At 46.4% G+C, this 26,934-nt stretch overlaps 1 protein-coding gene across 1 annotated transcript in view; it reads left to right on the top strand.

Annotated features, from left to right (window-relative positions):
• COL23A1 (collagen type XXIII alpha 1 chain) overlaps positions 1-26,934 on the top strand; it is a 178,642-nt gene that overhangs the window by 140,218 nt on the left and 11,490 nt on the right. Inside the window, exons 6-17 of the mRNA XM_041397859.1 lie at positions 11,732-11,758; positions 13,575-13,601; positions 14,244-14,270; positions 20,129-20,245; positions 20,692-20,727; positions 21,243-21,269; positions 21,668-21,694; positions 22,816-22,860; positions 23,431-23,493; positions 24,752-24,796; positions 25,245-25,322; positions 26,583-26,636. Coding sequence (XP_041253793.1) covers positions 11,732-11,758; positions 13,575-13,601; positions 14,244-14,270; positions 20,129-20,245; positions 20,692-20,727; positions 21,243-21,269; positions 21,668-21,694; positions 22,816-22,860; positions 23,431-23,493; positions 24,752-24,796; positions 25,245-25,322; positions 26,583-26,636 — 573 coding nt within the window. The remainder of the gene's footprint in view (positions 1-11,731; positions 11,759-13,574; positions 13,602-14,243; positions 14,271-20,128; positions 20,246-20,691; positions 20,728-21,242; positions 21,270-21,667; positions 21,695-22,815; positions 22,861-23,430; positions 23,494-24,751; positions 24,797-25,244; positions 25,323-26,582; positions 26,637-26,934) is intronic.

Below are 26,934 nucleotides of genomic sequence, written 5' to 3' on the forward strand. Positions count from 1 at the left end.
TGGGCTGTGGATTGTTATTTTCAGGGTGGCGTTTTGTCCTTGTGGGGTGTGGATTAGCAGTGCCCTTGGCAGGTTTGTCCCTTCTCCTGTCTCAGTCATGGGATTTAGTGGCAGAACTCTGAAAACCAGAAACTCTGGGAGGAAATAGGGGCTGTACCCTAGGAGAGAGCACCACCACTGTCCCCTGGGCAGCCTGGCACCTTCCCTGTCCCAGCTCCTGGGGAGGGATTTTGTTGATGCTCCAGCACTTCTGGATGGTGTCAGGGACTGGGAATGACCTCAACTCTGCTGCCACATCTGCACTGGGAAAATGGCATTCACATCACCACAAGGTTTTTCCTCCTCTCTCTTACCCCTAGGACCTGCAGTCCTACTCCAGGCTGGTCTTATCCTGGCTTTGAAACCGGCAAACACTGGATTGCTACATAGGCATGGCTGTGGCTGCACTAATTGACTGTATCTAATAAGGAGGTGAAGATAATTGCATTTTCAAAGCAAGATGTATCCCTGAAGAAGGAGGAAACGAAACATAAAGTAGGGTTGGGTGTATTATTCAGCAGAAACACATTTACAGGTTTTAATAAACAGGTTTTATTAAATCCAGTTGCATATTCAAATGAATTTACTTATTTAGTTCCATTCATGGTGATCAAATAACTCTGAGCTGTTTCAGGGGGTGGATGTGGTGAAAATGCAGAGGTAGAAGGTGGATATTAAGTGGTGTGTGGTGACACTTGCATCCCTTGGCCAGCAGTGCTTTGAGCTGCTATTTTATAACAGAGCTGCAAGCAAAGGAAGCCTTAAAGGGATGAAGTGATCCAGAGCTCTGGAAATGGGACTGAGAGAGAAAACAGCTTCTATAAGATGATTTCAATATTTTTATACTTACCATCTCAAGAGGAGAAGTTTGGACCTTACAATAAAATTTACAGCAGAAACAGTTGTTTTTTTCTTTATGAAGTTCTGTAGGTTTATTACTATTTTTGAAATCCCATAGAGGATTTTAGTTTCCATTTTTAACCCTATGGCATATCCTATTAACATTGTTGTAACAACTATGAAGGATGTTGGGATTTGTTGCTCTTCTGCTCCTGTTTGATTTGATTTTGACACCCCATTGATCATGCATCACAGCACACAACTCAGCCTGAATTTCAGTGTAAGAGCTCTGTGGTTCTGTCTTCTCTTTCCCCAGTAACATTTGAACTTGGCCAATTTCAGCCAGATTTGCCAGAAGGACAAAGACTTTGTAGAGAATAGTTTAACTTTTGATACTGGGGCAGGCTAAAGGAAAAGCCTTTTGGATGCCCCCGGTGAAGCAGGAGCCACAGAGCTGCCTTGAGCTCGGGTTTGTGTGGGAGCAGCAGAGGAAAAGCAGATGTGCAGCCTATGATGGAAATGTGTTTCTTGTTGGGCAGGACCAGGCCCTGGATCGCTGGGATCCCCTGGGATGTGTCCCAGGCTGTGCTTCCCAAGGCAAGGAGCATCCCTGCTGCAGAGTGGCTCCACTGACCTGGTGCGCTCTCAGCATGCTGGGTCATTTGTCCTGGGGAGCAGGGAGGGGACAGAGGGCTGGTGCAGTGGGGCTGTGCTGCTTTCCTGAGCAGGGCAGGCAGCTGCATCTGGGCAGGAGGAAAAGGAGAAAATGAAGAGCAGATGGAAGAGCTGAACTGCAAGTAGGCTTAGAGCTGACCTTTGAGAGCAGGAGGATCTCAGCATTGCACAGCTGTTTAACTGGATGTTGGGAAACATTTATTCACCAAAAGGGTTGTGAAGCATTGGTCCAGACTGCCCAGGGAAGTGGAGTTACTGTCCCTGGAGGGATTTAAAAGATGTGGATTTTGATTTAGGGGTGTGCTTGGCAGTGCTGGATTGATGGTTCGACTTGATGATATTAGAGGTCATTTCCAGCCGGAATGATTCTGTGGTTCTAAGCAATGGCTGTGCAGTGCTCTTAGCAGTCTTGCCTCCATCTCTTTCTCTGCCTCATGCAGGGATGATTCTATACTTGTCCTCAAACTACTCAGTTGTTCTCCTACATATTTCTCCTCTTTCCCAGTGAGATGCTGCCTTTGTGGTTCACCAGAACCCATTCCCTTCTCTTCTCCACTTACTGGAGAAGCCTTTTGAAGACAAAGTCTCTGTTTCTTGAGAGTTTCATCTGCCTCTACTGCTCATCCTTAAAATCAGTCTCAGCTACACCACTACGTGACATCCCAAATGCAGGGTTGTCACTTCAAGTGGGAAGAAACCAAAAGAATGAAGTTGATTAATGAGGGGAATTACTTCATGTGCATGTCTTCATTAATAGAAAGCAGAGCAGGGAAGAGGCTTTGCAGAAGAGAAGTATGATATGAAACAGGGTTGTCTCCTATTTTATACATTTCCCTTAGAATACTAGGATTTCTTTTTAGTTGAGAGGTGTGTTACTCATTTTGTCCCTCCAGTGTATGATGTTTGCCTTCTGAATTTTGTAAATCACTTGTGTGCTGCCTGGAAGACTGAAGTCATCATCCTGCCCATCTCTTGCATCAGTGGGAGCCTTTTGAGAAGGCAGGGAGAAAAGGCGCCATGCTTAGAAGTAATGCAGCATATACTGAAAATAATTCAGCATTGAGTACCCAGCTCTGTGGTCCCCAGCACAGGAAGGATATTGATCTGTTGGAATGAATCTAGAGGAGGCCACCAGGGTAAATAGAAGAATGGAGAACCTCTGCTGTGAGGAAAGGCTGAGAGAACTGGGATTTTTCAGCCTGGAAAAGAGCAGGTTTGGGGACATCCTGACTGCAGCTGTGCAGTACCTGAAGGAGCTACAGGAGAGCTGGAGAGGAACTATTTACAAGGGCCTGGAGGGACAGGACAAGAGGAATGGCTTCACACTGACAGAGGCTGGGGTTAGATGGGATATTGGGAAGAAATTCTCTATTGTGGGGGTGCTGAGGCCCTTGCACAGGGTGCCCTGAGAAGCTGGGGCTGCTCCATCCCTGGAAGTGTTCAAGGGCAGGTTGGATGGAGCTTGGAGCAACCTGGGATAGTGGAAGGTGTCCTGGCCAATGGCAGAGGAGCTGGGCCTAGAGAGTCTTTAAGGCTCCTTCCCCCCCAAACCATTCCATGATTCTGTGACTAATAGACAGGTAACTGCACCAATATAATCAATTAATAGACTTCAGGCAAAAAAGAATCATGACACAGACATTGCTCCATACTGGCTTTTCATTTTGGGGAATAATTGCTCTATCAGAATTGAAATACTCCTGTGCAGGCCATTCTTACATATTTATAGTCAACTCATGCTAAGGAGCTATTGGAGCTAAGCAGGTCAGCATCTTCAGAAACTTTTATTTTGGGAGTCTTGGACAGTGAGCTCATATCTTCCTTTGGCTGCAGTTGTAAATCTAGATCTATCCACTGAAGTCAGCTGTAATGTATAAGCCAGAAATCAACTGGTAAGGATGGTAAAACTCTGGTTTTAATTAATTTTCAAGACATAAAGTGAAGCCAAATGTGTTTTTCTAGGCTGATGTCTGTGAGTGGGGTTGAAGAAGCATGTGTAGAAGGGAATATGGTTCCCTGACATAAAAACCCAGCACAGTGAAGCACTGGAACAGTGACTTTGGTTACAGCTCTAGACCTTGACCATAAACAGTGGAGTCTGGGGTTTTCTCCTCTCAGCAATTAAGAATTTCAGTTAGTACACAACTTAGGGAAAGTCTGTGCAAGCTTTTCGTGTGTGACCCATAAATATAATATGAATGCAGACAGGATGATGTGTAGGAAATGAGGAACACATGCCTTAGCCTCTTCCTGGTGGCAGCTTCTCTGTGCCATTGTGGTTCCCTTCTTACCAGAAAGCCCCAAGGCATGAATTTAACCAGGCATTTTGGAAATGCCAGCACCAGAAAACCACATGTGGCATTAATAACAAACTACTTTTACAAGAGAGCTGTAGGAGTGGCTTAAAATTGAACTGCCTGATGTCTTGATGAGTTGCCTCCACCTATGCAATTATCTCCAAGTGCTGCTGGGGTGTGCTCGAGGTGCAGCCTGTGAGAGTGGCTGGAGGAGCCCAGGATTGCTCTGTGTGCAAACCAGAGCAGCAGGCAGCATTTCAGCCCTTCAGGAGGGCTGCCAGTAATCCCATGTCAGGTATGGGAGGCCATACTAGGGCCAGACCTCATGGGCTGTGTGGATCCCAGATTTTCCTGGCTTTTTGCAGTGGGCAGTTGATTTCAGACCTTGGGTGGTAGCTCGTGCATGGACACAGTTGCCTGTGGTGTCCAAAACACATTGCATGGGTGTTTTGGCTGGTTGTGCATTTTAAACACTGTGGTGTGATGAAGGCTTCTGTTGGTGAGGTATTTAGCTTTCTTAGCTCGGCTAATCAAGGTCATAATTGTAATTTAGGTTTCAGTCCTGTGTTTGTTCCCATGTTTTACTCGTAAATATCCAGACTTCAAGGAGTGTCTTCTGTGTGTGAAGTCATTTGCACACATACCTCTCCCAGTAAGAGCCCAAAAAACAGAAGTAACAAACATTAATTTTACAAGGCAAACTTTGTAGTTCCAGTCTTATTTTATTTTAATATCAGTTTTGTGGCCAATTCACGTAATTATTTGCCTAGAGGGAAAACCCTCTTTAAACAGGGAGAGCAGATCCAGCATGTTTTCCTGCTACATCCATTTGCTGGCTCTCTGATGTGGAGGCAACAATGATTTTGTGAAGACCAGTTCTTCGTGGCAGCAGTTTATTTTCCCTTTGATTTAAAGGTAATTCTTCCACAGGGATAATAAAAAGTTGTCTTCCATCCCACCCGGTAGAGTAATTGCAGATGTATTTGTTTATCCTGTGTGATTCCAGTGGTTCTGGATAGGAAGAGGAGAGGGCCTGGTGAAGGTGCTGACAGCAATGGCAAGGAGAACTGTGCAGCCCAAATTGCACTGGCAGGGCAGAGGTTTGGTTTCTGGCTTCTCATGCAGCTTTTCCTCTGGTTTCCTGCTTTGAGTGTTGAGTGCAGCTGGTGGATCTGCATCTCTGTTTCCAGCACATTTGGAGCCAGCCCTGTGGTGCAGAGGCTTGGTGTGTAGGCAGAGCAAAACTGAGAAAACCAAGAAGATTTCTCATTGACCACCAAAGAGAGGTAACCCAAACAGAAGCTGTAAATGACAATGGTCTGGAAAGATTATAAAGGCAGTAAGCACCGAAGTGTTTGCTTGTAATGCCAACATTCTTCCAAAATTACTTACTTACTTAAAAATTGCATTCCCACTTCAGAGGCCATCACCTCTGTCATAGGTGGATACTAAAAAAATATATCCAAAGCCCAAGTGGACATCAAATGCTCGAAGAAAGCAGTTGTGCAGAACACAAGACTCATTTAAGCCTAGAAATTTGGGGGAAGTTGGGGGGCTCTTTCTTCCATGAGAGTACTTTGCTGTTTTGGAAGAGAGCTGGTGCAATGTGATGCACAGATGAGTGAAAGGGTAATCTGGCATGTCTGCCCAGGAGCCACGGCAGTCTCTGCTGGGAGAAGTGGCCAAACTGACTCTATTTTGGCATCTCCAAGTGACCTTCCTCAAAAACCCCAGCAGTGCCCTGTGCAGCTCCAGCCCAGGGTTTGTTTCCCATCCCTTTGGACCAGTCAGTGTTAGATTTGATTCCAGGCATTTTTCTTGAGCATCTTTGAGAAGACATCCAGAACAAAGAGGAAGCTCTGTGCACAGACAAAAGGCGGCACATCTTGTGGTTAAGGACGAGGCAGCTCCTGCAGGGAAAAGGATCCCTTATCTCATTTGAAACCCTGCAGAATGTGGCTGACATGTCTGGAAGACAGCTGGGAATTGAACCACTCTGGTGAGCTCAGGCTGGCGACGCACAGGAGGGGCTGAGCAGTGAGCAGAGCCCAGTGCTGCCCCAAAAGCTTCCTGAGGATAGAGTTTGGTTTGTTTTTTCTGGCTTTGTCTGTTTGTTTGTTTCTTTCCCAAGGCTTTCAGAAGTGCTGGGGGCATTGGTGCCCTGTGGAAGGGAGAGGGGCTCTCCCTGCAGAGGCTGGCTCTGTGTGGATGCCCGCCGGGGCAGCCCGGCCTCCGAGGTGGCTGCTCCCTTGCAGAGCCGTCTGGTTTGCATTAGGGGTGAAGTTTTTAGCAAATTACTGCTCCTTTCTGCTCCGTTTCCATCAAAGAATGGGCAGAGGCCTCCCAGCAGTCTGTGGACAGATTTTTTTGGAGCAGAGCACAGATCTGAGGGGGTTTTTTGTTGCCTTTTAACGCGCGCTTGGCTCTTACCAGGCTGCTCTGCACCGTTTTCCTGACACCTCTGCTGGGGGATTTATGGCTGGAAGCCTGGGCTGAGGGACAGGGCACCCTCTGAAGAAATATTTCAGAGGCTTTGAGGGTTTGGTGATGCTGAGCCCTGCCAGACTGTGTGGGCAATGCCCGGGGTCTGCCCGGGTGAGAGGGGTGAGGTTGCTGCAGCTGGGGGTCTCCAAGGGTGAGGAGGGCTCCGCTCAGAGCAGCCCCATCCTTTGGGATCTCCCACAAGACTGGGATTAGTGTTACAAGCAGGGAGATCAGATTTTGGGGAACCCTAAATACTCTTCCTCATAAAAAGAAATGGGGTTTTCTACCTGAACAAGGACAGCCTGGCTCCGAGGCCATGCAGGATGCGGCTTGCATGTGTAAATTGTTTCCAAATGGAAGCAATTAGTCTTGCAAGGATTAAAAAATAATGTCTCATCAACGTTGCTGTTTAGTGCTTGTAAGAAAATCGTAGAAGCAGTTTGGTTTTGGATTTTTTTTAAAGCGATGCAAAAAACTATCATCTAGTAATGGAAAATGGGTTTCCAGTTTGCATGTAGTCATGGTTTGCTCCATGACTACATGGAGGAAATTTTGGGGAATTTGTGTTGGACAATAGTGAAATCACTTTTTTCAAACAAAGAGAAAGAAAACTGTTAGCAAAGGTTTGTCAGTAATCATGTTCATTGCTTAAAAAAATAATATTTATTTTTAAGTGCAGTGCTGTACCCATGTGTAGCAATCCCGTCCCATTGCAGTGAGGCTTTCCATGCTATGTATAAAGCTAAACATGAAACTGTTGTGATATAGGTGATCTTAATGCTTAAACATGGCAGCTCCTGGTAGGAAAGTTTCCAGTGTTTTGTCATACTGCAGACTGATATGATTTTGGGGTCTCACACCAGGGACCAAGAAGCCAGGGCTGATGAAGGAGGAACCTTCTGCCCAGGAACACTTCCAGGCTCACAGCAGTGAGTGGTGTGTGCTTGGGGTAATTCCTTGTATGACCAATTCCATACTCTTCACAAGTTTTTTAATGTAGTAATAAATTTATTTAATATTATAAATAATAATGATTAAAAATAAAATATAGTAAATTAAATTGTTGTTATTATTATTGTGTTTATTATTGTTGTATTTAAATGCATTAATTTAAATGTGTTTGAAAGGACAAATTATTAGTGCAGCAGCAGCAGTATTGTATTGAGTACAAATTTGTTATTTTGTAAGGGTTTCTGATCCTTCTGCACTGAGGACTGGGAGGGAGGAGGAGCAGCAGTAACTGGGCATGAGGTGACATCCCAGAGCAAGCCTCTTGGACTCAGTTTATTCACAGTTAGTGCCAGTGATTCTCAGCTGCTATTTAGAGGACTCACAGTTCATTTTTTGTTTCTCAGTCCCTTTTCTTCCCTTTCCCTTCAGCTGGGAAGCTGGGAGCAGCCACAGCAACCTGGCTGTCTTCCTCCACTTTCCTTGTGACGGGCCTGGCAGGGCGTGCTTAGCCACAGCTTTTGCCAGAGCTTTCTTCTCACACAAAAATGTGCTGAGGGACCACATGGCCAGCAGACACTGTCCTGCCTGTGAGGATTTACAGCATGGCCTGTGGGAAGGGATGGTCCCTGCTCCCTGCCTGTGCTGCAGATGACCCAGGGCCCTTTGCAGGGATACTAAAATATTGTCATGCTCTTTTGTTCATTCCTTGAAATATAAGATTCTACCCTTTTTTGAAACCACAGAACCAGAGATGGAAAGGCAGCCCTTTGAATCTGTCAAAATTTGACTGCAGGGTTCCTTCCGACCCCTGTGCTAATTTCTAGCAGAGCAGGAAACATTAAAAATAACCATGAGAGAAGATTTCCCAACTCAGAAGGATTGTCCTCTTAATAATCTCTGGCTTTGCTTTCACTGTATATTTTCCCCCCTTAAAATTCCTGTAACACTTTAAGAGCAAGTCCATCCCTGCCAGCAGCAGCGAGGGCACTGGAGGGGGGTGGCAGAGGGCCAGGGAGCCAGGCTGGCACCTGGGCTGCTCTGAGCCTGAGGTGAGTGATGGGCATGGGAAATGCCTGTTATTTATTGGAAGAGCTTGAGCTTGCAAGCTCCACATCTTCCCTTTTGGGTGAGCTCAAAACTGTTCTCAAGCCTTCAGCTGACCTCAGCAATGGGTGAATCTCTGTATCTCAAGACTTGTGAGCTTCTACTGTAAAACAAAATGAAAAATACATCAGAATTTGTTTTAAAATGCTTCTGAATCAGCCTCTTACTCTGAAGTTGAAATGTTGTGTGTCAAATCCAAGGCATGCATCAAGATTGTGTGCTATAGTAATGAGCTCTGCTCAAGCTTTTACATTTTATTTGACCCATGTCTGCATTCTCAGCACAAGGTATAATTCTATATCATTAAACAATAGATCATCAATGTGTACCATAAAATGTATTAGCTTTATAAATAATGTCCTCACCCTGGTGATGGCAAAGGGGGATGCACCATGGGATCACCATGGATCATTATTCCTATAGGAACATCTGTGCCTATGACACTCTTTGTGAGGGGTGAAACCAAGGTGTGTAATTGCAATTATCACTCACCTCTGTGAGTGACTGATTGAGCTCTGTATCACCAGCTCTGTGTCACCAGCTCTCCCCAGTAATCCAGCTCCTCCTGCTCCAGAAACCTGAGGGCTCCAGACAGATGTTGCAGATGTATTTTCTTTGCAGAACTGACAGTAACAATTTTTCTTTTCTAATGGGGAGGGTGTCCCACAGAGCTGGTTTGGCCAGGCACTGAACGCATCTGGTGTGTGGTCAGAAAATGAGATGTGAGTTGGTTACCAGCTGGAAGGGGCCTCTAGGGTCATCTGGGACCCCAACAGTGTGCTCTTCCTTGAGGCGTTTCGTCCCACTTAGCCAGTGCAGTGATGGTTTTGGTCAGAACTATGTTTTGGGGGAAATCAGTTGAATTTTCCCTCTACCTTGTTTTAAAGCATTGACTTTGTCCTAGACAGAAAGTTCATCCCCTCTGGATGCAGAGAGTAATGAATTATATGAATTGTGATCACTGTGTGTGGTTTAGAGCAAAGGAGTGTGATCAAGAGTGAGTGAAGGCACAAGTGAAATTGCTCCCTGGGCAAAAAGAAGAGTCTAAAAGCCACTGTGATGCTTTCTGTTGCTTGGGATGTCCAAGGAGAAAACTCTCCTTTTTCATACACTTTTCTTCGTTGGTTAAGTGGGAGTGATTTTTTTCCTGTCAGAGTGAAAACTTCTATAGAGATTGGTTTTAAGTGGGGGAATAGAGGGTTACTTGTTGTTCCCCCATTCCTTGTTTATCAAATAAATTAGAGATTGCTTAATCTTTAATTAAAATGACATGGAGGAGAATTCAAATAAAAGACAATAACAATCTCAACACATGGGTGCTCCTGAGATTTGCAGGCAGTCAAGTCAGGCAGCCCAGATTTCAGATGTTCTCTCTGCTCTGCCCACGAAATCTCCTGGCTGCTCTTGGGAACCCTGCCTTGCTCACACAGACATTTGGCTGGGCAGGTAGAGCAGAGTCAATTAAATCTCCAGCCCAGACATTTCAAAGTCTGTGCTAGTCTTGTCCATTCAGTGCTGTGGCTGGCCAAGAGCCCCTTTGGAACCCTGAAGGATATTGTTTCTCTCAAGCATTAAATGCTTTCCCTCAAACATCTTCTGAATAGGCCATTGTTTTTGCTTCTGGATGTCTCTTTGTGGACTGATACAAGAGTAGCTAAAAGCTGAAGAACTGGCATTTTATATTTTAAAAAAGTAATAATAATTCTGTGATTTCTACTCCTCTGAGAAGTTGAATGTGCTGCCAGTTCTGTGCTCAGATCCCATGTCTGATCCTCTGAAAGTCAGGGAGTTGCATCAGGAGCTTCAGATGAATCACCTCAAACAATCATAGTTTCAGGAAAGAAGCTCTGTGAACCTGATGCCATTCCCAGCTTTTAGAATCTAAGGAATTGAGGTGACATAAAGTATGGAGGAGGTGTCAGGGTGGTTTGGTGTGACCTGCAAGCCTTTGCATTAACAAACACAACTGCTTTATGTCTATTTTTCATGACCACTATGTAGCTGTTGAGTACTGATGGTTCCTTATAAGAAAAAGTACACATCACATGAGGAATACAACCTATGCTTGATCACTTCAGAAATCTCATGTGTGTCAAGGCATCCTCATTTATTTTCAAGTGAACTTCTCTTGCACAGGTCCCCTAGTCCTTGTAACCCAGTTACTGATGATCTGCCCAGGTCATCTGGATTTACCTTTTTCCTAACAGAGCTGTGATCCCCCGAGTTTCATATTCCAGGCCCCATCAGCATAGCCATTGCAGACTGAATTTTTCTTTCTCAGTGGCCATTTATTCCTTATCAATGTCTGTGAGTTGCAAGGATGCTCTTTTTAATGCAGCCATTGGCCTCTTCTTACCTACCTTTGCCTCTTTTGCCCAATTTCCCTGTCACAGATATAAAATAAACCAAAAAAGACTCACCCCAATCAGTTCCCTAAGAAATACAGAGAACTTTGGTCCTTTAGCACTGTACCACAGTCCAGACCCCTTTTGCTCTGGTTGATCCTCGTGGTTCACAGGGCTGTAAAGTGGGAGATGTTCCATCCCAGCATGTTGGGAGGAGGATGTGCATATTCCACAGGTGTGGCTGTGCAGGACAGGTGTAGGAGGGAGCTGGAGCTGATCCCAAGGTGCAGCTTTGCAGGAGGAACCCTTGAATTTGCCACAGGCAGTGGACTTACTGTAACTGGTGTGTGTCCCTTTTCCCCCAAAAGTGGCAGCTCCAGCTGATGACAGGGGCAGCTTTGGCCTTAGAGCATCTGTGCTTCCTCCCTCCCCACATCCCTTACCAAAAGCAATGTTTCCTTTGGCCCAGCACATTCAGTGTTTGGTGTTAATTAAGGGTTTAAGTGCCAGAAATGCTGGGGAATTCACCATTTTCCATATTGATGCAGCAACCCTAAAAACAGGAGACCTGAGGAAGAACTGGGATAACTGAGTGCTTTAGGAAAAATAATTCAGATCCAAGGTTGATGTGAATCACTCATGGATCTGCTCAGTTTAACCAAATCAGGCATGTTTTACTGCTGCTGGTTTTGACTTTCAAAACCTCAGGGAGTCCCAGGCGAAGTGCCAGAGCAGTGTCACCTTACCCCTGTCACTAATCCTGTCGCTTCCTTTCACCCTCCTTCACACTCTGCAAATTGTTTGATGCCTCTTATTGTGCCTCTGTGAAACCTTCCTGCTGGATTGCATGGATGGAGCAGTAGGTAAATCATAGAATCATAGCCAAAGATTTAAGTAAGTAGAGTCTCTTTCAGAGCATGCCTCATAATGCTATGTTTGAAACGGGTTTTTTTCTTTTCATTTTTTAATAATACTCTCTTTTCCTTCCTTTTTCAGGGGCCTCTTGGCTTGGATGGCAAACCAGTAAGTAGCACTAAGTGCCAAATATAACATGTCTTTGTTCATGCTGCTCCACAATAAATAGGCAGTATCTCAACTATTACTCATTTAGTGCTACATATATAACTGTTTAGGAGGAACAATTGTACTTGGGAAAATGATTCCATGCAAGTTTGAATTCTGAGCCAGGGCTGGCTAGCAGAGCTGGAGGTGAGCTTTTCTTTACCTGTCAGCTCATCTCAGGTGCCGCTTCCCCTCCTGCCCCAGCTCGGAGAGCACAGACTGCAGATGGGCATCAGGCCAAATTTGGGGAATAAACTCCAGTAGCACATTCAAAGAGCAAAGTCAGTGATCTTGGTTGTGTGCTTCTGGCACTACAGAGTGATACCATAAAAATAATTGATCCCAAAGCAGGTTCCATTTTCCTCCAAAGGACCTGAGCTGGGAACTGCTTGAGGTTGCCCAGTGTCCATACTTTTTGGAAATACTTTTTGGAACAGACTGGATTAATTTATGAGCTGTTTTCTTGACTTCATTTTTGCTTGGAAGCCCTTTGGATATTCAGGTGCTTCATTCTTTTCTTACTTATTTTACAGAAACGCAGACTTTTTTATTTTTATGCTAATTGAACCCTAGCCAGCTCTGATTCCTTCCACCGAATGGTTCCTACAGAAGGTCACTACTCCATATTTTGTCTCCAAACCCCATTCTCTTCCACCACCTTCACCAGAGGGCCCCATATGAAATCTTTTTAAATTCTGGTCCTAAACCATGTGGGATTTCAAAGTGGGTAAAAGTCATTCAGTCTTTGCAATTGAAAAGCTACTCCAGACACTTATTTCCATCCAGTTAGGGAGTGTGCTGTTATAGCTATACACTGCTGTGGTTGGTTTTTATCCTAACCCTGAGGATAGCAAATGTGAATAAAATCTAGAAATAAAGCATTAGACAAGAAAAGAAGGAAGGGCTTGGCTTTCATTAGCAAAACCTCATGCTGAGAGTGCAGTCAGACCCCAGAGCACAGCCCTGCTCCCCCAGGCTGGGGTGCCACTGCAGGGCTGGAGTGAGACCCCGAGTGACAGGCAGGGGAAATCTCAGTGACAAAGCAGACTTATCACACAGCCAGGCTCAAGACAGACTGTTGATGATCTCTTCCATGACAGTGAGGGGCCAGCAGCCTTGCTCAGAGAAAAACAGTGGGAGGGAAGCTGTGTGGGAATGCTGCTGCTGCTGCCTCTCTGCTGACCTTCCCCCACCGGGTCCCTCTTCAGCACACACTGTGCACTGGTACCAAGATTTGGTACTTTTCTGTGCTGGAAGGCAAATGCAGAGCAGACACATCAAAGTGCTGTTCTTGGGCTCTCTGGGGCTGCAGTGCCTCTGCCTGTCCTACAGACAGCTGCTCTGAGGGAAGATGAATGATGCCTTCAGCAAACGGGCCAAAGAAAGCAGCCCATCCTCCTTGTTTATTTCAAACAGATGTATAATTGTTGTAATGATATTCTGAGCATGTGCTTTTTCTAGAAGTGATTTAATACCTCAAGGTATCTGTTGCATCTATTTAGTCACGTGTTGATGAGCTGCTGCCACACTGCCTGCCCTGCTCTGGTGCTCTATACTCTGTCCCAGCAGGAGCAGGCAGGACCTCGTGGGTGCTTTTTGGTAAAGTGTGGCTCATGTCAAGCACTGCACAACTTAAAATAGTAGCATGTATTCCTTAAAATCATAGAGAATGTGGCTCAGGTTTGTGAATCGATGAATGTGATTTCCTTGGTTTTCATGTCACATGCATTGGTGATTCTGCTGTTCCTTAATTTGGATTCTTCTTATGTGTTTCCAGGGACCTCCAGGACCAAAAGGGGAAAAGGTAAAGGCTGAATTAGCATGTGGATTTTGGGGAAGCAGTTCCTATATATCCTCCTGTTGCTGTAATTCTTTCAAGTTCAGGTTGCCCCAATAACCCAGCTGGGTTTTGTTGGAGCTGTTAGAGTGGGCTCTCACATTGTTCTTGGGAAAGCTCCAGGAAGGAGGGGCAGGAAAAATTTGCAAAAAAGGTGGAGGGACAAGTGTGGTCTTAAAGCTCTTCTATGCTATAGGGTTCTGGTAAGCCACTAAGGGTGATGAGAGTATAAAACTCTTCATTTCTCCCAGAGGTCTGGGCTCCATCATGTTTGCATGACACCCATGCAATCAGAGGAGCCAAAGAAGGTCATTACTGAAAGTGAAGTTAATTTTCACATGTGAAGGACATAAGCAGTTGCTAGGAGAGCCTTAGAGTTGGAAACAAACAGCTATTTCTGATTTATAATCTGTTTCACTGCCTGCCAGGGCAGAATCTTTCCCTATTGTGTTTTCTCAAAACCTTCTCCTCCCTCATTTTAAATACATTAAACAATAGGAGTCTTGCCCCTTCCTTTGTGTGCTGTACCCGTGTCCAGCTGACCCTGTGCTCAGTCCTTCAGGGTTGAGATTTGAACTCTGACCCTTTGCTGTTTTTCCTGATTTGCAGGGGGAAGCAGGAGACATTGGCCCAAGGGTAAGTAGTGACACAACGCTGATTTATTCTAAAATCTGGTTGGGTTTAGCCACTGCACAAAACAAAGCCTTGCTGCAAACAGTATGGTAACAGTTGTGGAAATGTTTAATTTTGCTTCTGGAGCCCTTTGTGGTAATGGTTTTCCTAACTCTGGCCATGAGGAAAAAGGAGTTGAAGATCTTTTGGTACCTCATGGAGGGTTTTGCTTCTACTGAAACTTCTCATCCCTGATTTTCTCTTCCAGTGTCAGAGACAGAGTCCATGTTTCTCTTGGAGTTTTTCTTGAGGCTGTGCTCCTTATTTGTTGGCATTAGAGCACCAGTGTGTGGGGGATCCTTGGGATCTGGTGTCCCAAGGAGAGGAGAGGTCCAGCACAGAGTTGTGCAGGATGGAACGTTCCTCCTCCCTTGCTGAGCTCCCCACCTGGGAGCAGGATGGCATCCAGGTGATATCCAGGCTGCCTTTGAAAATAAAAGAGCTAAAGTAACTGCATGATGAGGGAAAACTCTTTTGGTTACAGAATACAGAAATCAATGGAATTTCATTAAATTCCCTCTATGGTGCTGCATGAAGTTAAGATTTACTGAAGTAAAAGAGGACAGGTCTCCATGAGACACCAGGGGGATGTGGCCCATGTTGGGATGAGATGGGAGGTTTCACCACGAGGTGTGGGCTCTGTTGCAGAGGTATTTCTGAGGTGTGGTTGTCTGTGGATTATGGGCACCTGCTGCAAACCCCATTGTGGGGATGTGCTGGGATCCTGGTGTACCTGTCGCTGTAGGAGGCTGGATTTGGAGCTGGCACTCAAGAGTTGGCTGACCTGGGTTAGATGTCATTGCTGGAAACATAACCTGGACCTCAGTGGTTAATGTTGAGTAGAGATGCTTCACAGACATTTTTCTCTTTTCCCCTGGAGGTTGTAAAATCACTCCATGAAGTTGGTGTCATGTTCTGAAGCAGCTCCCAACTGCCTTGGGTGTGTTTGGAAATGTCACCCTGGGGCTCAGAGAGCCCCTAAAATTTCTCAGATGGATTTATGGCCTGTGTGGTGAAGGAGGGACTCGGCGCAAGGCCTCACTTGGTCCAAGTGCCCACCCACGTTCTCAGAACAGGCTTTAAGAGGTGATCCAGCAGCACAGGGACCTGGGTTTTCTCTTCTCAGCCAGGGCTGTGGGTGCCTTTGGGGCTGGCAGCTCGGGAATACTGGAGGAGGTGCTGCTCAGGCTCCAAAGGCTCTGTGCTGCCAGGTGCTGTGGAACTCACCTCCTTCTGCAGGAGATGCTCTGGGACAGGCTCTGTCTGGACTTGCAGGGCAGGTACCAGCTCTCAAGGTAACTCTTGTCCTTTGCTTTCGCCTACCAAGAAAAATGTGCTGAGTGTGGGGGGCATATTTTGTCCTGATCTGCATTTGTCCAGATTTTGCTTCAGTTTTTGATTTATTTATGACTTTTTGCAGAACAGTGAGAAAAAGGCTCAAAAACAATTTGGGAGAAAAGTGAGAGAGAAAAGCCTGGCAGAACCATGCACAAGTAGACTTAAAAACAGGTGCCTGACTTTGTAAATAGCTCCCTTTATGTCTCCAGACACTCAGAGTTGTGAATAGGGGGCAAAACTTCTTAATACCATCTGGTCTAGATTACTTTTATTTCTGAATTTAATCTATCTTATTCCTCAAGTTTCAGTGGTAGCTTTGTTTAGCTGATTTTGATTTTGAAAGATGTGTCAATGCAACTCACTGCATCAATGGGAAGATAAATAACTAGGACTGTATCCAGTGCCCTCTTCCTTGTAAATGGTCATGTCCATGGGCGGTGGAATGAGGATAGAGAGTGTCAGTGAGCACTGAAACACTATCATTAGCAATGATGGATTAAAAGAGAATAGTCCTTGGGATGGCTTTGGAGGGACTGTCTGTGGTGGCAGTGAGGTGATGGCAATTGGGGATTAGCTACTGAATCTGTTCATGTCTGCACTGCTTCCCTTTCTGTAATAAACACCTGCCAGCAGCGTGGACAAAACCAGAGATTATTGCACGTGGGAGTGTGCCTGCTGGGAGATGCTGGAGAGTGATTTTGGAAAGCTGAGGAAGGACAAGCTTGGGTTGTCCTCATCACTGAATGCTCCTTGTTTTAAGCAGCATGAGGGAGGATGCTGTGCAGCCTCACCTGCTCAGGATGGAGAATAAATGTGCACAAATGTACTGACAGAATGCATAGAAGTGTATTTACAGGGAGAAATCACTAACAGGTCCCCTCTGCTCTTGGGAGGATAGAGAGAGTTGAAGCAGGATGCTGCTGGGGTTGGGACAGCTGTGCCCTGATATTTGTGCCTGTGCTTCTCTCTCCCAATCAAATACATTGCTGCACCCCTGGAAAGGACTGGATTTGTAAGCCTGACTTGTTCCCTGAGCTGGCACTGGGCCAGCTGCTCTGGATTTATGAACTCAGCTGGGTGATCTTGCTCGTACTGACAGATGAGATGTTCAGACAAATGATGGGGCTGAGGAATCCCTGCACATCTGGGCCAGCTGATGCACAGTGCCTGTGGCAGAGGGGGAAAATGAGCTTCAGCTGGTGGCAGAACTGCTCTGTCTGCATCGTGGCACATGCCTGCCCATGGCCAGTGCTGATGGAGCTGGCTCCAGCACCTCCTGCATCTGGAGCTGCTGGGGGGCAAACACTGGCGTGGCTGAAGTAGCTCTGCAGCTCCCTGCAGACACAGAAGGAGCTTCTGCTCCCTTATTTCCTGCAAAATTATAACTGCTGGCCAAGCTCACACTGCAGATAAAACTCAGCACAGGAAGCATCCTGCAGAGCTCTCTGTGACAGTCCACAGACACCTATGGATGCTTTTATTTTATTATTTGCTGACTTTGGAGTGTTATGTTGAAATGGCTACTAAAGAGCCAGAGGGGACTACTAGAGAGGATTCTAAAGCTGGAAATTACCAGTGTTCAAGGTTTCTGTGCTCCAATATTCCATTGCTAGATGGGGTCAGACCCAACAGCCTGTTAGCCCAGTGCCTTGCAACCTGATGCTCTGGGAACTCTGGAGCAGGAATGTGTTACTCTATCACACTTAAGCCCTCTCCTGGAGCCTGGATGTTTCCTGAACCAGGGATGGTGTCTCTCTGTTTCATATCCCTCAGGGCTGTTCACCTCGCATGGGCCCATCTGTAACAGGAGCTGTTTAAAATTAAACATGTGATGGCTGGATTTAGTGGGATATGGTGCGTTCAGCCTCGGAGCAAATGCAAATTGTTATTTTCCATTAAAACAGATAGGGCTGGGCTTGGAACATGCTTATTTGGATGATGCCCACCAGTCTGAGAAACCTGAGAAAAAAAATTCAGTTCCTGTTTTGCTCTGTGGGGTTTTATGAAAATCCCACTTTATGCTCTTTTGTACTTTATGCACATAATGAGCCACAGAACTGTGTCCCTTCTGTTTACCACAAACCCCTTTGCTCTCAGTAGAGCCTTTTGGTGGTTTCTGTAGTATTTGGAGGACCTGGCCGCTTGCAAGGGTTCTGTGTCCTCATTAATTTTAATTTCTCAGTATTTCAGTGCTGTTCTTCCCAAAAGTAGCTGCATTTAACTGACTGTTGAGCTTAAAGCCCTCTCTACATCTTGAAAAAAATTCTTGGTGGGGATCTCATTTTCTGGGATTGATTACTTTTTTCTATCTGACTTTACTTTTTCCCTCTCTTCTTGTCATGGTGGTGTTAAAACATCTGTACTGGGATGCTGGGCAGGGGGTGGCCTTGCCAGTGCACTGTTCCCCCAAAACTGAGGTTTGGGGTTATCTGTTACTGGTGTGCAAGGTTTAAAAGCTCTTTGGCTATTTGGAAAATAGATTTGTTCCCCAGAAACCTCCAGAAACCCTCATGGAGGCTTTGCTGTGTGTTCTTGTGGCTTCTTGTGGCTTCAGTCCACCCTCTTGATTCCCCTATGGATGGGTGGATGGGGGAAAGGGAGATGCACGTGGTGTCCTGAGAAAGGCAATGTCTTCCTGCTTCTCCCCAGACAGATGAGTGGAAAGGCAAAAACACAATAGCAGTGACTACTGATACAGCCTAAATACATTGTTTTTGCATCATATAAATCTGGGAAATTTATCTGTAATTTGCAGGCTGGGAATACATCAGTATTCATTTGGGCCTCTGAAAACAAATACAGTATTTGGTCTCAGGGAAATGCTGGGGTATATCATCCCCTATGGGGTTTACTGGAATAATACTCTTTATTCTGCAGTAGGGGAATCCTTGCCCCAGCTGCTTTGAATGTCCTATTGTGCAGTAAACTAGCAAAAAAATACTTGTTTCTGTCAGTCTGTGTCCTGTTACAAACATCCAGGGTACCCAGAACCTTAAACCCCAGTGTTGGCTACCTAGACTATTACTTTCTAATGTATCAACTAGTAATTAAAAATAAATGTTATATATTGCTACAGCCTTTAAAACTCGTTCTTCTGCTGTGTTTTCATCTTAAACTGCTGCTCTTTCTTCTTCTGCCTCCCACTTTCCCTGGACATAGATGGTTTTTCCCCACCTCAGTCATGGATTTCTGGCTAATGATCAGCTTGTCTTTAGCCGGCGAGTGCTCAAGGTAGACTCCAAATCTGCTGCCACTGGTTTGCTGTGATTGAGCTGCTTTTGCTTTCTCTTTCTGGCTGACTGTTGCTATTTTAAATTGCCACAACCATGGCTGTGTTTAGAGATGCTTGTTGGAAATTTTAACTGAAATCCCGTTGGAATTTAGGGGGCAGGCATTGTCAGAGTAAAGGGATATAAAACTAATGGGTTTTAGCGTTTGGTTCTTTGTGAGATTTGGGAATCAATCAGAAAGTCCTGTAAATTTGATATAAACAGTGTGGGTATTGTAAAATAAAATGCATTAAAACTAGAGTAATCTAAATCCTTGAACTCTAAATGGGACATTGTAATTAGGAAAAATTCAGTGGGAGACTCAACTTGACATAATTGCTTGCAGTGTTCAGCATTTACAATTGGGTTTTTTTAAAAAGGATGCAAGTGATTTAGGAGCCCAGATCTTGTTGAAAGGCCATGGGACTTGTGCTGCTAAGTCACTTAAGGACTTCTGAAAAATCCCACACTTGTCCCTGATTTGAGGGTGGACCGCATATTAAAGCCAGCCCTTGGAGCGCCTGGTGGTGACTCTCCCAGATGTTGCTACAAGATTTACGAGGCCGCCTTTCCCATTGTGCAGCTGATGGATGGGCCAGGCCCCAGGGCTGGGCTGGGCTGGGCTGGCTGGTGGGGGGCCAGGAGCTGATTCCCAGCCTGGAATCAGCCCCACAGGGTGCTCCCTTTGGGAATGGCACCCAGCAGACCCGCAGGGACACAGCGACACCCAAAATCCGCAGGGCGCGAGCGGCTCGGGAGGTTCCTGTGTGACCGTGGCTGTCTGTAGAGGATGACATTAAGCACTGCCACTTTTTGTGTGGTTTTCTGGCGTGGTGCACTGAGCCATGGCAGTGTGTGCATGCTCCCTGCCAGCATGGTGTGAGCCTGGGCTGCTCTGGTGCTGTTGGGTTGGTGGATTCCATGCAGACAATCACTGGGAAAGGGCTTAAGCAGATTAAATCTCGTTGTTGAGCACAATTCTGGTTGAGGAAACAAACCCAAATGGCATAAATTGGTGAGCTCACTTTCATCTTTCCCAGCTGCAGTTGGGAAAGCTGAAAGCTGAACAGCTGGAAGCTGCAGTTAAATTTCCCTAGGCCAACAGAGGCCAGGGTGCTGGGGGCCCAGGGATGCAGTGCATGTGTTGTGGACACCCTGAGAGCGCCCCTTGCCAACACTGCTTCATCTCACCATGTCTGTGTGAACTTCTTCCAGGGTGATCAAGGTCGAGATGGAGCCACGGGCCCCCCTGGTCCGCCAGGACCCCCAGGTGCCCGGGGGCCTCCTGGTGACACGGGAAAGGATGGCCCCAGAGGACCTCCAGGCTCCCCTGTAAGGACGGGAGATGCGCAGCGAGCACCAGGCAGCTCCCACCCCACGAGGGACAGTGGGGTGAAGGGTGTCCCCTTCCCCAGGGCTGCCACCACAGCCACTGAGTCCCCAGCCTGAGCCACAGCTGGGCTCCAGAGGCTGCTTACAGAGCCAAGCCTCGGGGTGTGGGGCAAGGGAGCAGGAGGGCACCTTCCCTCTCACGGTTTGGAGCACAGAGCTGGACCTGGGGCTTGTGTTTGCAGGTGCTGGTTCTAACTCACACAGCCAGGAGATCTCTTCCCCAGTTCATACCCTTTGGATGACCTGTTGCAAATCTGAAGACCACTGGCAATTTATTTAGTAAAAAATAGGCTAAAGCATAGCGCAGTGGAACATTCTAATTATTGCTGAGCATTTTGGAGAATGAGAGGTGATAGTTCCAATGTTGGTCTTTTTGGTTTTTGCAGGGTTTCAAAGGCGAGCCAGGAGAGGATGGAGTCATGGTCAGTATTGCCCAGAAGGATCTCTGTGTGTGCCCCTCACCCCCACTGTACATCACCCTTCAGCTCACTGCAGCAAGGGGGTTTGTGTCATTGCTTATGGAGGACAAAAAACCCCGCATGGAATTATAGGTGCCCTAAAATGGATGTTTGTCCAGGGCTACCTGTGCCCTGGGGAGAAAAGAGGCCAGTTTTGGTGTCCCCTGGGCTCTTCTGGAGGGATGTGGTGCTCCTGTATCCTGACTCCTGCCCCTCTGAAGCCACCTGGCATTGTGACTCCAAACTGCTAAGGTTTATGTTGGATAAAAAGGTGTTTATTATACATAAAATACATGAGCCCTAAAAGGATATTATTTACTGGGAGCACAGAGAACAAATACAGCTCTGTTTGTAAGGGAAGGTGAGAAGTTGACATCTGTGTCATTTTTTTTCTTGGAATTAAAATACTCTTAGAAATGTTTTTATCCTGTTTTACTCTGTTGTCAAACAAGTATATCTATCACTCTTATATTCAACAGGGTGCCAGAGGACCTCCAGGACCAAAGGTGGGTAATAATCTGCCTAATTTTAACATGAATTCTTGAAATAATGCTGCATAAGAGGGGTGAGGATAAAAATAAGCATTTTGCAGTGGACTTGAACCCATTGATGTATATCAGACATAAAATTCCAAGGCATGGACTGGGTGTAAATGTCTGAATGTGTCACTTCCTCAATATCACATCCACTGCCCATGCTCAAAACTGGAAATGGGCTGGAGGGAGCTGCAGGGGACTGCAATCTGCTGTGCTGTGGGAATGTGCTTTCTTTTGGGGGGGATAAATATGATCAGTACAAGCCAAGGATTTTAATTTTGCAATTAATTTTGATTATCCACAAAATTTGCCTTATTTTCTGTCATGTCCCTAAATTTCTTTCTCTTCTGTTGATGTTGCTGTTGAAGGGTGAGCCTGGTGTCCAGGGGAAAAAGGTAAAGTGGTGATTTTTAAAATAGGTTTAAATTATTATTATTATTATTTAATTCCTTTATTTCCCTTTGCTTTGCTCTGTGCTTGTCTCGGGAAACAATTGCCAGAGGCTGGTGTAGAAGCTGTGGTCATGGCTGTCCACACCAACCCTTCCCTGTATTCCCTCAGTTTCCCTCCCACACCATCCTGGGCTGGGCATGGCTGTGCCTGCAGCCTGGCTTTCATTTCCACAAGCAAGCCAGAAGCTGCAGCCACATCTGCCCAACAGACAAAGAATAAAACAGCACAAGCCAAGCAAAGCAGTAGGTCTGGAGCCCTTTCTCTCCAATAATTCAATGAACCAAGAGGTGCCTGGAGGATGTGCTCTGCCCAGGGAATGGGTCTGGAATTCCTGGGATGGCCATCACCAAGCAGCGCTGCAGTCCCATGGGAAATGTCCTCTTGAGGGCCAGGAATGCTGCTGGGGTGTGGCAGTGAAGATTGTGAGAGATTCACATGCCCAAACTCTCCACCCCAGTGGTGCCATTGAGAGGTGGATAAATCACTGCCTTTAAGAGAAGTCAAAGCACTGTCAGGGCCCAGCCTTTCCCTTTTACTGTTTGGCCCAAAACAGGGGTGGCCATGGGCTTTTTTTCAGGCCAGAATGTGGCTTTAACATTTCATAACTGCCTGGTAAAACTAATCTCATCAGCATCCATGAAGTGATTTTACTCCAGGAGAACAACAAAGCACAAGCAAAACCAAAAAACCTCCTCCTGGCAGAGGGCGTTGGTGGCTTGTGATGAAGTCCATGAAGCAGCTATAGGAGGCCTTTGGGACCCAAAAGGCCTTAAGGAATTGAATGTTTAGTTCCTGCTGAAGGTGGGAGAAGACCTTTGCCAGGGCCTGCTGTAAGCAAATTCTGGAAGATGCCCACCCACCTTCCCAGCATCAGGGGAGGCAGGGCTGGGTGGGAGCAGGGGACCACGCTGGAGCCTCCTGTGCTCCTTGCTGCAGCTCTGTCCTGGTTGCCTGCAAACCTGAGAGACTTTTGGGTCTGTGCAACACCCAGTGAGGTCAACTGATGTGTTGGAACCTGTGTACAAGGCCTGTGTATTTCACTTTTTGTATTTTGTTCCATCAGGGCGATGATGGGATCCCTGGGGAGCCAGGACTTGTGGGCCCTAAGGTGCGTTCTGCTCTGTCCCTCTAATGCATGTGTTGGGCAGCGTCTTTTGCTGTCTGGTTTTTGCACCATATCACAGCAGGGGCAGGATGAGGAACATTTCTCCTCTGGTGTGGAAAAAGATCAAAAAACTGTGAGGGTGGTGAGCCCCTGGCACAGGGTGCCCAGAGCAGCTGTGGCTGCCCCATCACTGGAAGTGTCCAAGGCCAGGTTTAACAGGGCTTGGAGCAACCTGGAACAGTGGAAGATGTCCCTGACCATGGCAGGTGTTTGGTACTGGATGATCTTCAAGACCCCTTCCAACACAAAACATTGTGCATTTATTATTCTATGCTGTGGTTTTGGGGCCAGCTTCATGGCTGAACACACCACCTGCAGCTGAATCTGAAAGCTTCACTCTTATCTCAAAAACTCCCCGTTTGCACCTGGGCAAGGTGAAGTGTTTCACAGCTGAAAGCAGAGCTCTGCTCCCTCGTGTATGTAAAATGAAGATAAATTAAGAAAATTATAACCTGAAGAAATCTTTCCTCCATCCTCTCTGTGCAGCATTTGTCTAAAGGGCTTTGTTTTCAGGGAGAAAAAGGAAGCGTGGGTCCCAAGGGAGAGAACGGCACAGATGGCTTCCCAGGAATAAAGGTAAGGAAAAGCTGGAACTCTGGGCACAGCACTGCTGAGGCACAGGATTCCATCTGAGGAGGTGTTTTGGACCTTTGCCTTCTAAAAGCCTCATAATGTGCCAAAACTGACACAAAAGGAGTGATATTAAGAGTGTTTTAACTTTTCCTGGTGATTTGATGAAAGCCTGGTTCAAGCAGAGATCAGTATAAGAGCTTGTAAGTCATCCACTTGCACATTTTCCACTGAATTGCCTTTTTCCTCAAAAACTGTGGAATTCTAATCACATTTTGATCCCATGTTATTGATGGCTGTGGAATTGCTTCAGAGCCCCAAGCACTTGTGAGCTGTCCTGTTCTCCTGACCTCCAAAGCTGCTGAGAGATAAAATTAGTCTGGGTTTGTTGAGTGGTGCTGAGGAGACCTGGACAGCATCCATGGGCTGCTATTTACCTCCTCAACTGCTTTGTGTTTAGTAGGATCTGGATGCACTAATATTTTCTATATCAGAGAGTCATGATCCCTTGCTGGGCAAGACAGTGTGTGTGAGGAAGAAAGTGAGCTCTGGTGAACTTCAGTAAACTTTTTCTAGAACCATAGTAGCAGTGCTGATTGAATTCAGGTTTTTTTCTATACATTTTTACCATTTTTTACTTTTTGGAGATCTTTAATTTGGTCAGCAAGGGGATCAGCATGGGTGTGGCAAATGGGACATCTTTTGAATCCTGAACAGAATTTCAGATCATTATTGTAAGAGTGCTATGACTTTTTAAAACCCTCCAATTAAAAAAAAAAATATGAAAAGGAGGGTAGGGGAAAAAATAAAAAGGAGGAAGAAAAAAGGAACAATTTGGCACAGAACTTTTCCTTAAACTCCCTCTTGAAAATGGTTTAAACATCTCAGCTGAAACTTTCCACATGCAAAACTCAGCCTGAAGCAAAGGGCTCCATGTGGAACCAGCACAAAGAGATGGAGCTCGGCACACAGGGCAGGGAGAGCAGCACAGCCCATACAGGGAGCTCAGCCCCGGGCTGGCCACTCCCCTCCCCTGCAACCAGACCTCCTCTTACTCCTCTTGTTGTTACACCAACGTTGTTTTTTGCTAAATATATTCCCTCTCAGGTCAAATCTATTTTCTGCTAGGAGAAGCAGTCCCTTGTTGGTGTCATAATTTTTCTTAATCTAAAGCATATCTTTATGGGTGGGTACAGTATTTTTAAGATAAATATTTTATATTTTCCTTGGTCTCATTGAAAAAAATGTGGTTTTTGATTTTCAGGGTGAACCTGGTGAGAAGGGAGGAATTGGCTCCATTGGACCCCGGGTATGGATGTTCAGGATTTTGTCTCAACCTTAGCTGTTCCCCACCACCTCTTTCTGCTTAGTATGTGGATCAATTGCTTCAGGATCTGTTCAGTGTCAGAAAATAGAGATGGTGCATATTTAAACAAATGATTGCACAGGTATTGAATGCTGGCATGGGAAATCAGTCAAGTCCAATTTTCTTATAGTCATGACCATTCTGTGACCCGTTTTTCTGCAAGAGGGAAGCTGGGAATAGGGGAGATCAGGTGAGGATTTTTATGCTCTTCTCCATTACACAAACTGCTGGCCTTTTGAGGTTTGACAGTTCCAGCTGTCAGACTAAGGACTGGTTAAATCCATGCTGTTTGTAAGGTGATAACCCCCAAACGCTGCGTGTCAGGTCTTTGCTTTCATAGCAGCCACCTCTCCATGCTGTAGGACTAAATAGGATTCATCCCTGCCTGCAGGGTCCCCCTGGGCTGAAAGGGGAGCAGGGAGACACCGTCGTGATCGACTACGACGGCCGAATCCTGGACGCGCTCAAGGTAAGCCCAGCGCCAGGGCTCGTGGGAAAGGACTGCAATCTGCCAAGCTCTGCCACAGTGGCAATGTGTCCACCCTTGTCCTTGTCTCCTCCTGAGGTTTCTGTCTTGGCACAGAGCTGGTTGGGAGGGAAGAAAGAAGTGATTGCTTCTGAGGGCTGAGGATATTTAGGGTGTAGCAGCAAAAGCGGTGGCGGAGCTCAATGGCAGCAGTTGGGGTGTGGGAGGAAGGGGAACAACACCTGAGCCTTAACCTGCCCATCTGAACAGTGCCCTGACCTTTTCATTAGGATGAAATAAGCTGAATAGAATAAACACTTAATTACAGGCATATTTGAGAACCATCCCAATTGTTTTATAACAGGCTGCAGGGATACACAAAGTGCTGGTAATTTCCGTTTGCCAGATGTCCGCGTGGCACGCAGCTTTGGGAGTGGAGTGCCGTGGTTGGAGAGCCTCCATCAAATGTCTGGAGGCTTCATCTGCTGGACCCAGACCCTGTCCCTTGTTCTGCATGCAGAAACTGCTGAGGGGCACATCACTGAACCTCACTAACTTTGCTGTTTTCCTGCTTACTCACTGTTTGCAGTGTTTGTGCACTGACCTGTCTCAAGAACAAGCTCTGGAAAGTCTTCCAGTGTGACTAAGTGTAACAGCATTTGAGTGTGCAGCCATGGAGAAAGGTGCTCCAGGATATGATACTGGTTTGGCTTCCATCTGAGCAAGACCACAAATTTTGCTGCTTGAAATAATTTGCAAGTTGGAAAATATTTGTTCATCTCAAGGTGGTTTGTGGTCTTTGCATCCAGCAGTGCCCAGGGAAAATAACTTCTTTAAGTGTGCAAGGTTTTCCTGTTGTTAGTGCTCACACAAACTCCTTTTTTCCCCTCTTTAATTGCACCTCCCTGGCTGGCTGACACTGTTTTCAGCACGATGCTGCTTCCCAGGCTGGCTGGTGAGCAGGCAGGATGCAAAAAGAGACCATCAGATTGGGGTCCCACATCCAGCTAAAGGCATTTTGCCTCTTAGCCCATGTCTGCAGCTGTACACCTGACTGGCTCCCACTGTGTTGTGTTCTGCATGAACAACCCCGTGGCAGAGGAGCCTCGGGCGCTCTGTGGCAGCTGAGCTCATCCCGGTGCTCAGGCAATCCGCTCACCTGAGTGTCTCTGGCAGATCGTGGCTGGGAGTGCTCATCCCCACAGCACGAGCACAGCCATGTCCATGCCAGCCATGATCAAACCTGTTTTGTTTGTGTTTCAGGGTCCACCAGGTCCCCCAGGGCCACCGGGCCCCCAAGGCACTCCAGGTCCCAAGGTGAGCCTGGCCTCTGCCAAGCTGCGTGGTCATTAGTAGCTCTCCATGAGGAGTCTCCCAAGCCAAAATAAGGCAGTTGAAGCTGCCTGTAAAGGCAGTTGAGGCTGTGTGTGCTATTTAGCCCTTTCTCTGACTGAAAAAACAGTGGCTTTCACACAAAAGCCAAAATTGTGTTTACCTGTCTCTGGCCTTCTTCCAGAGGATGCTGTTCCAGAAACAAGTCCAGTCCCAGTTCCACGCCTGACAGACAAAATCCCAGCTCCTCTGAGACTGCCCCATTTGTCTGTGGCAGGAGGCA

Source organism: Onychostruthus taczanowskii, unplaced genomic scaffold, assembly GCF_017590055.1.
Source record: "Onychostruthus taczanowskii isolate IOZ18803 unplaced genomic scaffold, ASM1759005v1 scaffold14, whole genome shotgun sequence".
Lineage (NCBI taxonomy): Eukaryota > Metazoa > Chordata > Aves > Passeriformes > Passeridae > Onychostruthus > Onychostruthus taczanowskii.